The 14,088-nt window shown below is 36.4% G+C and overlaps 1 protein-coding gene and 1 long non-coding RNA gene across 3 annotated transcripts in view; one reads left to right on the top strand and one right to left on the bottom strand.

Annotated features, from left to right (window-relative positions):
• The window catches only part of LOC309631279, a 357,852-nt gene that overhangs the window by 232,521 nt on the left and 111,243 nt on the right, over positions 1 to 14,088 (bottom strand). The window lies entirely within an intron of this gene.
• The window catches only part of ANKRD44 (ankyrin repeat domain 44), a 323,453-nt gene that overhangs the window by 204,362 nt on the left and 105,003 nt on the right, over positions 1 to 14,088 (top strand). For both annotated transcript variants that reach the window (XM_082397319.1, XM_082397320.1), the window contains exon 10: positions 3,983 to 4,061. In XM_082397319.1, the coding sequence (XP_082253445.1) occupies positions 3,983 to 4,061 (79 nt within the window). The remainder of the gene's footprint in view (positions 1 to 3,982; positions 4,062 to 14,088) is intronic.

Genomic DNA, 14,088 nt, shown 5'->3' on the forward strand with positions numbered 1-14,088 from the left:
AATTACCATTACCTGCCTAACATTCCACCTGCCTATGGTCTCAATTCTTTTCTGTGCACGGGCCCTTAGATCACTTAACCCTAAGAGACTGGAACTGAAGCCCATCACACATTTACTGAAGTGGACCAGCTCCCTTCTTTTTATGTACGAGGACCAAGTTATATTCTATAATTGCATTGCAGAGGTTGCGGATGAAACTGGAATAGGCAAGAGTAAGCAGTAATAGCGACATGGCCCTTGGATCTTAGGAGAGGAAGTGAGGAAAGAAGGGGGGTGAATGTCTGAGCTAACCACGTACCATCTCCGGCCTTTAGAAGCATTAAAAAAATTAGACTGTATATGGCTTTTTGCACACCAGGGTATTAGATTGCTCTTCCATTGAATTAGGAAGCCCTTTGGGGTTTCTGACTATATTTATTTTATAGAGACTTTATTGCCCTCCACCAGGGCCCCTGAGCTTTGTGGCGCCACGGGGCACTGTGCCACAGAGAACACAGTGCCTTCAGCTTCCTGGGGAGTAACTATGTATTTAAGTTTAGAGAAGGTTTATGGGAGGAGGAGGAAAGAAGGCATTAGAAGTGGAAGAAAAGAATGAATGGATTTCTGAGAATGGAAACGCTTCATTAATTCAAGGATTAATCTTCCTTGGATGATGGTGAATTTTTCCCTGAAAGAATACTAATATTTGTCATAAAATAGTCTTAGTCCTCATTGGTTTTCTTTCATGACTTATGGCTGAACCATAAGTCAATAGGAGAGCTATTAAGCAAGTTCTCAAGGTAACAAAATTTTCCAAGCCCTAAATCTGCTCTGGGAAAATGCACCTAGAAATTGGAAGGAGACTAGAAATGAAGTTTTTCTAAAAGCAAAGCTTTGAATAAGTGGGATAATTGATCATTTCTTCTTTGAGCATTCAGGGAATGTTTGGTATCTGAAGTTCTACGGCCAGCAGCAGCAATGGCAAGTTCCCCGCCACCCGACCCCACCCCCATGTGAAAAATTTCTCAGGCAGATAATGAAACTCAGTAGGATCCTCAGTCTCAACCTGAATATTCTGAGTTCTAACTTGTAAAGGCTAAATACAAAGGACTAGTCTTTTGACCTTCATTGGTTTTCAATGGATTTTTGAAATGAGTTCCCTTTACACCTATACCATATAAACAAAGCTGCCCAAAAATGACTGCTATGGTACCCTTAATGCTTCCTGTCCCCAATTCCCAACCTCCTGCCACCCGTATCCCAGTGAGAAAAAAAAGTCAGCTAAGGTCTGTCTTCAGTGGTATGTGAACTCAGGCAAAGATCTGCAAGGGTAGATCTGAAGCAAGCATCCCCATTGACCATATTGCCATCCTTTTCATTTAACCTAACTTTGGTCATCTCTGTTTGTCCCTTTACCAAAAGCACAAGCACTCCAAGGGAGGAAAAGGGTATGGTGTTTGCTGTCCTTGAAATGGGACCAGCTTTGTAAACTATATACTGTAGAAACTGGTGACTTCTGCTTTGGCTCTCTGGCTGCAATTTAGTTAGTGGCCACCAGGTTGGTGGTTACTCCTAGCCTTTAAGCTCTTTTCTAGGCGTGGAAAAGTGCTTGGTTAAATATTTATAAAGATATTATCTAAACACTGAAATATTTAAGGCTTTCTATATATTTAACTAAATGCTAATAAGTTATGTTTTCATCTTAAATTTAAGAGAAAATACTGGAGCAAAATTTAAAGAAATAGCACCATCTAGGGACAAATGAATGTCAGCTCTGCAATTTCTGTCTTCTCTTTCCTTAAGAGCCTTGGACTGTCATCACTTTTTTGTTGGAGGGAGTATGTCTTAACTCCTTATTCCTAAGTGGTTCCCAGACTTCTTAGTCTTTTGAATTGTCTGCATTTATCCCAGCTAAGACCCAGGCTCTGGAATCGGAAAGCTTTTAGGAGCTCTTCTCCATCATATGTCTTATGATTGGTGATGGCATCATATCCTCATTTTCTTGACTAACGCTCCTTTTCCCTAAAGATATAATTTCAGTAAAGCTTCAAGCTTACTTCCATCTTCCTTTCCTTTCTCAATCTTTTCTAATTCAGGTTATAATCATACAAGATTAAGATGGAGAAAAAAAATCCTATTTTTTCTATTTTTTTCCCCATCAACCTGAGAACCTTTCACTATAATGATTATTTACTTCACTCAACATGCAGTTACCACTCTGACTAACTCTTTCCTTGGCACAGATTGTGCATAGTTCCTTTCTTAAGTCTAAGGAATAGACTTATAGGATATAATAAATATTCTTCTGTTAAACCTTGTGGTTTTATAAGCTATCCCAGTGGCTCCTAAACTTTAGTGTGCTGTGGAAGTTAGAAATGAAATCAATTCTGGGTCAGTTTAGGTCTGGGTTAGGGCACAGAATTCACATTTCTAACAAGAATCCTGGGTGATTCACATGCAGGTAGTCTGTGGTTCACTCTGAGAAATATTTAAGTGATTATTTGTTTTCCATCGTAGAGTTTTTGAAAGAATCATTTTAAAGCACACGTATTTGAATTTCATCACAAAAATGAATTTGTGTTTTTGAAATCTCATATTTTAACCTCAGGCTTAGGAAAACGTTTCTTCTGAGACTTAGAAAAAGAATAGTTACATAAATTTCTTTATTTTATTTTCTTTTTTAAATAATATCTGAATGAAGGAATGCATAATATATTCTCTCAGTTGAGGATACTTTGGGTCTTTCTTTTCTTTTCTTTTTTAATAATGTCTGAATGAAATAATACATAATATATTCTCTCAGTTGGGGATACTTTGGGTCTAAAATAACAGTAATATTTTCGTTTGGGTATCACTATTTTTAGAAGAAATTCTGTAAATGATTATTTCTTAATCAAATATGTAGGACTTTGGTATTTGGTGTAATGATGACTAATGTATGGATTCTGTACATTTTTCATCTTTTGGCTTAATCTGTGAGAGAGAATGCCATCATTTATATCTTGAATAATAAAGAGATGTATAAATTCAGTGCATATTTCCAGATAATCATTAACATGGCAATTTGCATATCTTAATCCTATGATTTCTAATGAGTTAAGTGAAGCAAATGTTTCTCTTTTGGAATAATTGAAAGTGGTGTTTCTCTGTGGAATTAGAATGTAGAGAATGGTGGAGGATTTCAGGTCAATTTTGAGAGTTGCAGTGATTTATAGCAGTTTAGTCATCTTCAGGTCAAACAGGGCCAAACAAGTTAATACATCATTTGTCTTTTTTTCATGTACTATAGACAAAAGGTGAAAAAAACACTGTAATAAACTATACATATACTATCCATTTTACTGTATAATGGAAAAGAATATGAAAAATAATATATACTGTATATGTATAACTGAGTCACTTTGCTATACACTAGAAACTAACACAACACTGTAAATTAACTATACTTCAATTTTTTTAAAAAGTTGAAAAATAAAACTCCTTGAAGGAAACCTTCACCAGTAGATCACAGGAGATGAAAAAATGTTTTGGATGATTTCCTCAGTTTAAACCAGGGTAGTTTAAAAATTGTCCGTGTAACTAAAAATTTTGCATTTCTTCTCTAGAATAATTTCCACATCTCGAACCTTCTTTAAAATGTGATGTTATAGATAAATAACAAGGACCTACTGTATAGCACAGGGAACTATACTCAATATCTTGCAATAACCTATAATGGAAATGAATCTGAAAAAGAATATATATATATGTATAATTGAATCACTTTGCTGAAAACCTGAAACTAACACAACGTTGTAAATACTTCAATAAAAAAATGTGAAGTTAGGCAATAACTTGTGATATCACGTGTAAATACTTCAATAAAAAAATGTGAAAAAAAATGTGAAGTTAGGCAATAACTTGCGATATCACATACACTTTATTGAGCATTGCTGGCAATGTCCATAGGAATGTTTCAGATTGATGTCACTGGCCCATTGTTTCTCTCTCTCTCATTTTTTAGAGTAAAGATGGTAAAAGTCCTCTGCACATGACAGCTGTCCACGGAAGGTTCACACGGTCACAAACCCTCATTCAGAATGGTATGTGAGATTCTTCTCCTGTGTCATTACTGGAACAGTTTCCTGGTGTGACTGAGTTTGGTTGTCAGTCATTTGAATGTGAAATATGATGCTCTGTTTTAGAGTTTATTAAGCTTGGATTTATACTGTCCTTTGATGAACTTTGCTAAAAGCTCTTAGACATGTCATCACCAATTCAGCCTAAGAGTGAGGACATAGAGCCACGAAGTTTCACAGTCAACTCCCAGTCAGTCAAAGAACATGTGAGTTTTGAAACTGGAAATGATCTACTTATATAGGCTCAAGATCCTGCATTTTTCACTCTGAAACTAATAAAAATAAGTATCAGGCATTTTCTAGCAGCAAATCTGAATTATTTTTAAATTTTTGAATTCGCCATAGTTCCATAAGTTAAAACTTGTTAAGCTACTTGGGCAAAGGTAAGAAAAATGAGTGACTCAGAGGAAAAGCAGGTATGTACATGATACAGAGGATCATAAAATCACAGGCTTGATAGAGACCTTGGAAAATCACATAATCTAGTAATTTCCCAGGCTTACAATAAAGGTGTGTTTGAACCATTGGGTTGTCTCTGCAACCAAAGTACTAGGGAGTGTCACTTCACAACATGGCTCACGTTACTATTAGAGGGTCATGGCCAGAATCTGTGAGTGGATTGACTTTGACAACACAACTTCTATTATTTTAGCAAATCTTAAAGACAATTTAAAAAAAACAGGTTTAGTTCAGATTTTATGCTGACATTCCAGGTGAATCCAGCAGTTCCTAAACTATCTTTAGTTGACCCACATTTCTAGTTCTCAAAATTCTGGCATCAGTCAATTTTTTTAGACCTATCTTTTTCTCATCTGTAAGAATACTGGATGACATACACTTGAATTGTTAGTGGTACTAAGTTATGTCTTAGGCACTGAAGTCATAAAACTAAAAAGTCATTTGACATTTGGATGGAAGACCAGCCAGGGAAATTATGCTGAGGAAGCAAATTATCTGCAGCAAAGCACAGGAAATTTATAAGCCTTTCAGTGAAACTATAGAAGAAAAGAAATCCCAACAAATTTCCAGTGAGCAAATGCAGGTAAATGAAAATGAACTGCACAACACCCATTAATTCTAGTTTGAAATATGTGATATGCCTTTGTCATTCACTTTATTGAAAGGCCACTTTAATTGTTTTGTTTTGCTTGAAGTAAACAAGGGGAGGTGGGGAGGGACCCTAGCATCTCTCCTCTGCACGCTTTCCTCATCCCACTGTATTTCTCAACTGTTTTTCAGAAACAGTGTCCACTGCCTTAAAAATAAAACTAGGGAGCTATTTGGTATCCATTTTAAAAAATGTAATGTGAACATAATCACCAGGCCTTAGCTCTGTGGCATTAAAAAGCATTGTTCCCTGTTAGAGCAATTTCAAGCACTAGTGATCAGATCAGAGAAAGAGCAGTTTTTCACCTTGTAAGCACTGCCTTCCTACTGGTCCATCCCTGCGGGCCAGACCTGTGTCATGCTAGTGTGCTTACAACAGTCTTGGGGGTGCTGCTGGCTGCTTTGACCTCTCTAAAAACCATCCCTGTGGACTTGAAGACTTCCATGCCCTCTCTGGACATTCTTGCTAGACTTTTGAGTTGGGACGACCCCTGAAAGAGACCTTATGTCTTGTCCTCTGTGATCAAGGAGCTTGTCTCAGAGCCTATCTCATTCTTGGCTGGCCTGGCATCTTGCTTGCGGGTTGAGTGGGATCCTGGGTCCTATAATGCTGAGGATATAGCGGCTGTAATACATAACTTATATATAATGATAAAGCTAACATTGGTTGAGTGTTCTTCATGTTGTGCCAGGCACTTGGCTAAGCACGCCACATAAATCCTTCCAACCACCCCATGAGAAAGAGGTGCTATTATTATCTCCATTTCAAAGATAGGGAAACTGAGGCAGAGAGGTTGTCACTTATGCTGGGATACATGGCACGTATGATGAGGAACAGAGATTAGAACCCAGGAAGTCTAACACTGGAGACTGAACTCTCAACTACTCTTCTCTGTATGAACAATGACAGGTTAAAATGTTTTTTAGCTTGAATTCTATTTACTCTATGAGTAGCTTGCATTTGGCAGAGAGTTATTTATCCCTGTAAAAGGATGATTTGGCATTCTCTTCTCTCAGCCGACAGTTCTTTGCATTCATTGCAGATGTGAGAACTGCGAGTTCTTCCATTCGACTTTTTTTAAAAAATGCCCGTAGGGACAAGAACAGGAAGCTCTTTTCTTTCCTCCTGTTTGTTGGTTTCTTTCTGGGAAAAGCCTGGAGGCTCACACCCCCAGGGCCTGGTGTCTGTCCTCCAGAGTGGGTAACCACACGACAGGACCTGGAATGCCCGTCCCCCATGGGGACATCACTTGGCTCTTAAGACCTGCTGAGGAACATTCTTGATGTTTATTTATTTGTTTTGTTAAATGGCTCTGATGTTTGGACTTTGTGCAGCATTTCTCTGCTTCTCTGACTGCTCTCTAGTCAGGGTTATTAATTCTTTATAATAACTTTTTTTCCAGAAGCATTCAGCTTTGGTAAGGTGATTGTTGAAGAAAAACCCAAAAGACTCTTTTCTTCTTTAAGTTAATAAGCAAAGACTACCTCTGCGGTTCAATCACGTTGTTTGTTGTCTGAAGCTGTGTTGTCAGAGCCAGAGAGGGAAAGAAGTAAACGAAGACACAATCTGATATCAGAAGGCATTTGTTCTGGCCTTTTGCACAGGCAGCTGCCTCAGATGCTGTCCAGCAGGTTACAAAAGTTCAAAATGATGTTTTTTTTTCACAGAAGCTTTAAAAATAAAAGTTTGAAAAGGAAGAGTGAAGTGATAGGTTAGGATGATTCATTGTGAGGTTTTTGACCTTTGGGCTCACAGACTTTCTGAGGCAACTTAATAAGATAACCATTCTTGTTTGTGCAATGAAAAACTAATTTCAGATGAATGCCTAGATAATGCTGCATAAATCATCCCTTCTGACGTGCTCTGCATATGTCTAAACTCATGGATATTTATTTTCCTCACTAATAATCAGTGGTCGATAACCAACATTTAACTTGCAACCTTCAAATGAATAGTAAAGATATTTAATTTGCTAAAAAAAAAGATAACTAATAAAGACCTGCTGTATAGCACAGGGAACTCTACTCAATACTCTGTAATGGCTTATTTGAGAAAAGAATCTAAAAAAGAGTGGGTATATGTATATGTAGAACTGATTCATTTTGCTGTACACCTGAAACTAACACAATATAGTAAATCAACTATACTCCAATAAAATTTTTTTTAAAAGATATTTAATTTGCATTCCAAGCAAATGAAAATGGAAAGGCTTGGGGAGTGACTATAAGATAGAAATTCATTCATCTAGAGGTCCTACTTTAATATAAAACATATTTCTGAATAACAAATAACAAATAGTCTCTTTTATTTTTCTACTAAGTTATGATGTTTTCTAGAAGTATATTTTAAATGACAAAGATAATTACCCATATTTTTACAGTTTTAAATTGACTTATGAAATGACAGTAACAACAAGAAACTTTATCAGCTCAGACCCTCTATTCCATCCTTTCCAGTATATTTCCCTCTTCTCTTTTCCTATCCAATTTTTGGCATATTTGAGGCTGGTAAACATGGAGCCCCTACTCTTGGCTGGGAAGGACATGAGCAATGTAGTGTTTGTCCAGGACAAAGACTTCTTTGAAGTCTGGGGATCTGTCTCCCACATTTCCCTGGATCAGCTCCGTGGGTGGACCTCTCAGGCTGACCACTGTGGGCAGCTCGCACATGGATACATGTACCCTGGATTGCTCTGAGGTATCCATGGAGACCAGGTGGCTGCCTGTCCCCAAGGCATAAAAATGATCTAAATTGGATACTTCTACATTTAGATTACTGTGAACTGTTTCTTGAGTCCCTAGAAGTTTTCCATAACTAATTTTATTTTAATTTTTCTTGATTGTAAAATTAGTACATGCTCACTGTAGAATAAAATTACTTTATTGGGACTTCTCTGGTGGCACAGTGGTTGAGAATCTGCCTGCTAATGCAGGGGACACGGGTTCGAGCCCTGGTCTGGGAGGATCCCATATGCCACGGAGCAACTGGGCCCGTGAGCCACAGCTGCTGAGCCTGCGCGTCTGGAGCCCGTGCTCCGCAACAAGAGAGGCCGCGATAGTGAGAGGCCCTCGTACCGCGATGAAGAGTGGCCCCTGCTTGCCACAACTAGAGAAAGCCCTCGCACAGAAACGAAGACCAAACACAGCCATAAATAAATAAATAAATAAATAAATAAATAAAATTCTTAAAAAAAAAAAAAATTATTAAAGAGATTCCCCCATGACCCCCATCAATGTGTCTCCCTAACCCCATCCCAAGAATTTCTATTGACAGTTTGGTGAAACTTCCGGATTTTTCTATGTATTTAAGAATGTATAGATAAAGATACATAATTATTACTTTTACAGAAATGATCGTAGTCCATTTATTTGAACAACTGATTTTAAAAATCACTACTGTGCCACAGACAAAAAGATATGAGGAAAGATCAACATTTGTATTCAAGTTGCCATTTATATTTCTCTGTCACAAAGTTAAAAAGGCATTACCTTTTTGTAAACAGCTATTAAGTTGCAAACTCCAAATGTGCAAATTTACTGGCAGCAGCTAAACTCTACATGCCAAAGTCTTGGCTGCAGAGTGAAACATCTTAAATCCTGTGTAAACATATGTACTAATTGGAGTTTTTTTTTTTTTTCTTAACATCTTCCCCTTCTACAAAGCTCACACATATTTGTAATTATTTCACTTTTTAGGAGAGATTCTCGTTCATTAACTCTGTTGTACCAGTACACCTGGCTAGAAAATATATTGTTTGTTGGAAATAAATCTTAGGGAGTTGGTGGTCATAGTTAGGATTCACTAGAATGAAGGACCATACAGATATTATCGTGAAGATTTTATAATGGTCATATTATAAGAAATAGTGTCTTGGCCTGGAAATTAATGCTCTTTCCTCAGATCTGAAAAGGCTCTCAATGGCTTCCTTTTGGTGCTCAAGTATACCTCTGATGGGTGTGCAAATGGGCACAGCCTTTCTCAAAAGCAATTTGCCAGTGTCCATCAAGAGCCTTAAAAACATTCCTACTTGTGATCTAGTAGTTCTACTTGTAAAAATATTGCTGAAGGAGATCATCTGAAATGTGGATAAAGATTATGTATAATTATGTTCATTCCTGTGTTTTTCCTAATGGCAAAATTTGGGCATAGCCTAAATGCCTAGTAATTGGGGACTTGTTGAGTGAATTCTCTAAATACTGATATCATGTAGTCATTTACAGTTGCATTAATGAAACTAATTAATGACATGGGAAGTGTTTGTGATGTAATATTAAGGGGGAGATCGGGATACAAAACCCTTTCTACCCTATGATCTCAACCATGGGAAAGGTCTTCACACACAAATGCATACATGCACACAAATAACTGGAACAAAATATCCAGAATATTAATACTGATTATCTCGGATAATCAGTGAATTTATAGATGACTTCTCTTTTCTTCTTTGTATTTTACTGCATCTTCTAAATTTTCTAGAGTGAGAAAATTACTTTCTCAGTAATAAATATTATTTAAAGTAAATGCTTAATATCTTTTTAGATTGATCTAAGCCATTTATATAATATTCACATTTCTCAGGATTTTGTATTTCTTATTCTGGAATATATAATTGTGTATGTGTAGTTTAGATATACAAACTAAACATTATAGTATTAGTATCTTAAAAGTATGTATTTTAGTTTTAAAATATCAGCTTACTTTAGTTCAATATAATTGATGATGAAAGTAAAGCTTAAGATTTGACCTATTGTAAAATACCTGCTATCTAAGAGCATGAGCTGACAATTCAGTAACTTACTGCTTTCCATAATGATGCAGAGATTTGTTCATAAGCAGGATAGTCAGGAAATAAAACCTTAGAATAATTTCGGTGCCCCAATATCCTAGGTGCTTTCTTTAAAGGAATGTAGTTTTTATTTATTTATTTATTTATGGCTGTGTTGGGTCTTCGTTTCTGTGCGAGGGCTTTCTGTAGTTGTGGCAAGCGGGGGCCACTCTTCATCGCGGTGCGCGGGCCTCTCTTGTTGCGGAGCACAGGCTCCAGACGCGCAGGCTCAGCAGTTGTGGCTCACGGGCCTAGTTGCTCCGCGGCATGTGGGATCTTCCCAGACCAAGGCCCGAACCCGTGCCCCCTGCATTGGCAGGCAGATTCTCAACCACTGCGCCACCAGGGAAGGCCCTAGGTGCTTACTTTTATTAAAAGCGTAAGTGCGTGTGGGCTTACATAAGCAAGAGTACACACTATGTGATTTTTCTCCTTGGTGTTCTTCCCTGTCCTTTACTCCCTCCCCTTTTCCTGCTTTCTTCAGGCCCTTCCTTTTTGACTGGGATATAATTCATATACTATAAAAGTCACCATTTTAAAGTGTACAGTTCAGTGGATTTCAGTATTTTCACAAGGCTTTACAACCATCACCATTATCTAATTCCAGAACATTTTCATCACACCCCTCCAAAATCTTTATCCTAGTTAGCAGTCACTCCCTGTTCCTCCGTCTCCTTGATTTCTCCTTATTTCATGATTTTCAAGGACTCTTAAACTACTTGGAAGCTTACCCAATTATCACTAATGCATGTAGCAAATATTTTCACATATGTCAGTTTCCTTATTGCTAGGATGTGGGGAAAGCCTTTTTAACTACAATGCAAAATCTAAATACAATAAAAGACATAAATTACGAAAAAAATTTTTTTTCAGGGTAGAACACCAAAGACAAATGAAAATCTAGGCCAAAAATATTTGCAACATGTATTACTGATAAATGGGCAATCTCCCAATATTTTAAGAACCTTTAAAAATTAAGGAATAAGAGATCTCTCTCACACACACACACACACACACTCTTAGAAAAATGGGCAAAAGTCATGAAAAAATGGTTCGTAGAAAAAGATAAACAAATGGCCCTTTAATATATTAAAAGATTCTCAACTTCCTTAACAAGAGAAATGAAAAGACTACAGTGAGATACCAGTTCTCACTCATTACGTGGTATATATTCAAAAGCTTGACAAGGCTGGGGAGAAAAGGCACTCTCATACATTGCTTGTATGAGTGCAAAATTGCACAGCACCTAAAGAGGGAAACGTGGCAAAATCTAACAAAACCACATACTCATTTCTTTAACCTAGAAATCCCCTTTCTAGGAATTTATTCTGAAGATAGACCCAACAAATACAAAACACTTGCAAAATGAGGTTATTCACTGCAACATTCCTGATATTAGCAAAATGATTTTTACCACCTAAATGCTCATCCATAACGGACTGGTGTACTTAACTAATACATCCATGCAATGAAAAATAATTAAGCTATACAAAAATGAGGAAGATTTCCAAGAAGGGATCTCTAGGAGTGAATTCCAGGGTATGTTGTTAAGTGGAAAAAAAACAAAACAAAAAAAAACATGGTATAAAAGATTCTATGTGCTTGTTTTTGCAAAGAGAAACACAGCATAAACCAAAACTAATGAAAATGATTAATTACTATAGCATGTGGTTGAGGGTGAAGTGAAAGGGATAGAAATGAGAGTGGGACTTTTTAAAAGTGTAGAATTTTTGACTTTTGAAACGTGTGTTACATATTAATAAAATAAAATTAAATCAAAGCTGGTAAACATTTTGAAAACAAAATCAAATGAACCTGTGTATCAAATTGATAATATAAGCACACAGAATAAAGAATTCAGATAACTTTTGAACGAAGTACTCCCTGTATATGCTAAAATCATTATGGGAAACTTTGTTGGGAAATAGAGTATTTGCACAGTCTGTAAGTATCACCCACAAATTCCTTGTTAATTACAAAAGGCGAAAATACATTTGTACAGTGGAGAGTGCTGGCAATCATCTCTTGTATTTCTTATTCTGGAAGATATAAATGTGTATGTGTAGTTTAGATATACAAACTAAACATTACAGTATTAGTAGCTTAAAATTATGTATTTTAGTTTTAAAATATCAGCTTACTGATATTTTCTTACTGATAATCAAGCCTCTTTTTTTTTTTTATTGTGGTACATAAAATTTACCATTTAAACTATGTCTAAGTGGCACTAGTAAGTACATTCACATTGTTGTGCAGCCATCACCACTACCCATCTCCAGAACTTACTTTTTCATGTTCCCAAACTGACACTCTGTACCTATTGCAAGTAATCAAAATTTGCATCACCCAGTAATGGAATAACTTGGCCTTATGTGTGTGCTGTGGAGATGTGATGGGAAGTGCAATTCAACTCTGGGGTATTCTTGCCAAAATGTTTAGCCTGCATCTAATAATGAGGAAATAATCAGACAATTCCAGAATGCAGTATATCCTACATGACTCCTCGCGTGGTCTCCAAAAATATCAATGACATGAGAGATAAATATATACATACATAAAAGGCAGGAGGATTGTTTTAGATGAAAGGAAACTAAAGAGACATGACAACCAGATGCTATCAGAATCTTTGATTGGATCCTGGATTTAAAAAAAACAGTTATAAAGCACATTTGGGGGAACAATTGGAGAAATTGGAATATGCACTTATATTATATAAAATTATGGTATCAATGTTATATTTCTTGGATATGATGATGAAATTATGGTTATGTGGGAGACTGTCTTTGTTCTTAGGGGTGAAATGTCATGATGTCTGACTTATTTCTAAATGGTTCTTCAAATAAATGAATAGACTATCTTTCATACTATATATAACTTTTCATATATATATGAAAAGGGGAGGGAAAGAAAGAAAGGTAGTAAAATAAAAATTAGGGGAAAGAGAAGGCAAAATAAAATAAGATGTTTCCTGTGTTACTAAAGTGATGGTTAATGTTATAGTTTTAATAAATATAGATTTTTCAGTTTATGGTTGATGCTTTCACTCATTTTACTCATCATCATTTAGATAATCAAACTACATGAAATCTTTTCCTGAACACTCTGTTCCTTCTGGTTCTTATGCTTTAGCGTAAGGTTTATTTACATAGGTCTTTAATTAAGCAAGTAAAACTAAAATTGAATGTGTCTTCAGAGTTACATTTTGTGGAATTTGATTACATTATTTATTCAGAGAGGGAATCTAGTTGTAAGATTTTAGAAGCTTAAATAAGACAACGTGGAAGGGTTTTTTAAAAGCATTTCTTTTTGTTGTTGTTGTTGTTGCATGTATCTTTTTTTTTTTAAATAGATCTTTATTGGAGTATAGTAGCTTCACAATACCGTGTTAGTTTCTGTTGCACAACAAAGCAAATCAGCCATATGCATACGCATGTCCCTATGTCCCCTCCCTCTTGAGCCTCCCTCCCATCCTCCCTATCCCATCCCTCTAGGTGGTCACAAAGCACGAAGCTGATCTCCCTGTGCTATGCGGCTGCTTCCCACTAGCTATTGATTTTACATTTAGTAGTGTATATATGTCGATGCTACTCTCACTTAGCCCTCCCACCCCATGTCATCAAGTCCATTCTCTATGTCTGCCTCTTTATTCCTGCCCTGCAACTAGGTTCATCAGTACCATTTTTTTTTTTTTTTTTTTTTTAGATTCCATATATATGTGTTAGCATACGGTATTTGTTTTTCTCTTTCTGACTTACTTCACTCTGTATGACAGACTCTAGGTCCATCCACCTCACTACAAATAACTCAATTTTGTTTCTTTTTATGGCTGAGTAATATTCCATTGTATATATGTGCCACATCTTCTTTATCCATTCATCTGTCGATGGACATTTAGGTTGGTTCCATGTTCTGGCTATTGTAAATAGTGCTGCAATGAACATTGTGGTACATGTCTCTTTTTGAATTATGGTTTTCTCAGGGTATATGCCCAGTAGTGGGATTGCTGGGTCATATGGTAGTTCTATTTTTAGTTTTTTAAGGAACCTCTGTACTATTTT

Source organism: Balaenoptera borealis (genome assembly GCF_965194805.1).
Source record: "Balaenoptera borealis genome assembly, chromosome: 6".
In the NCBI taxonomy this organism is placed as follows: domain Eukaryota; kingdom Metazoa; phylum Chordata; class Mammalia; order Artiodactyla; family Balaenopteridae; genus Balaenoptera; species Balaenoptera borealis.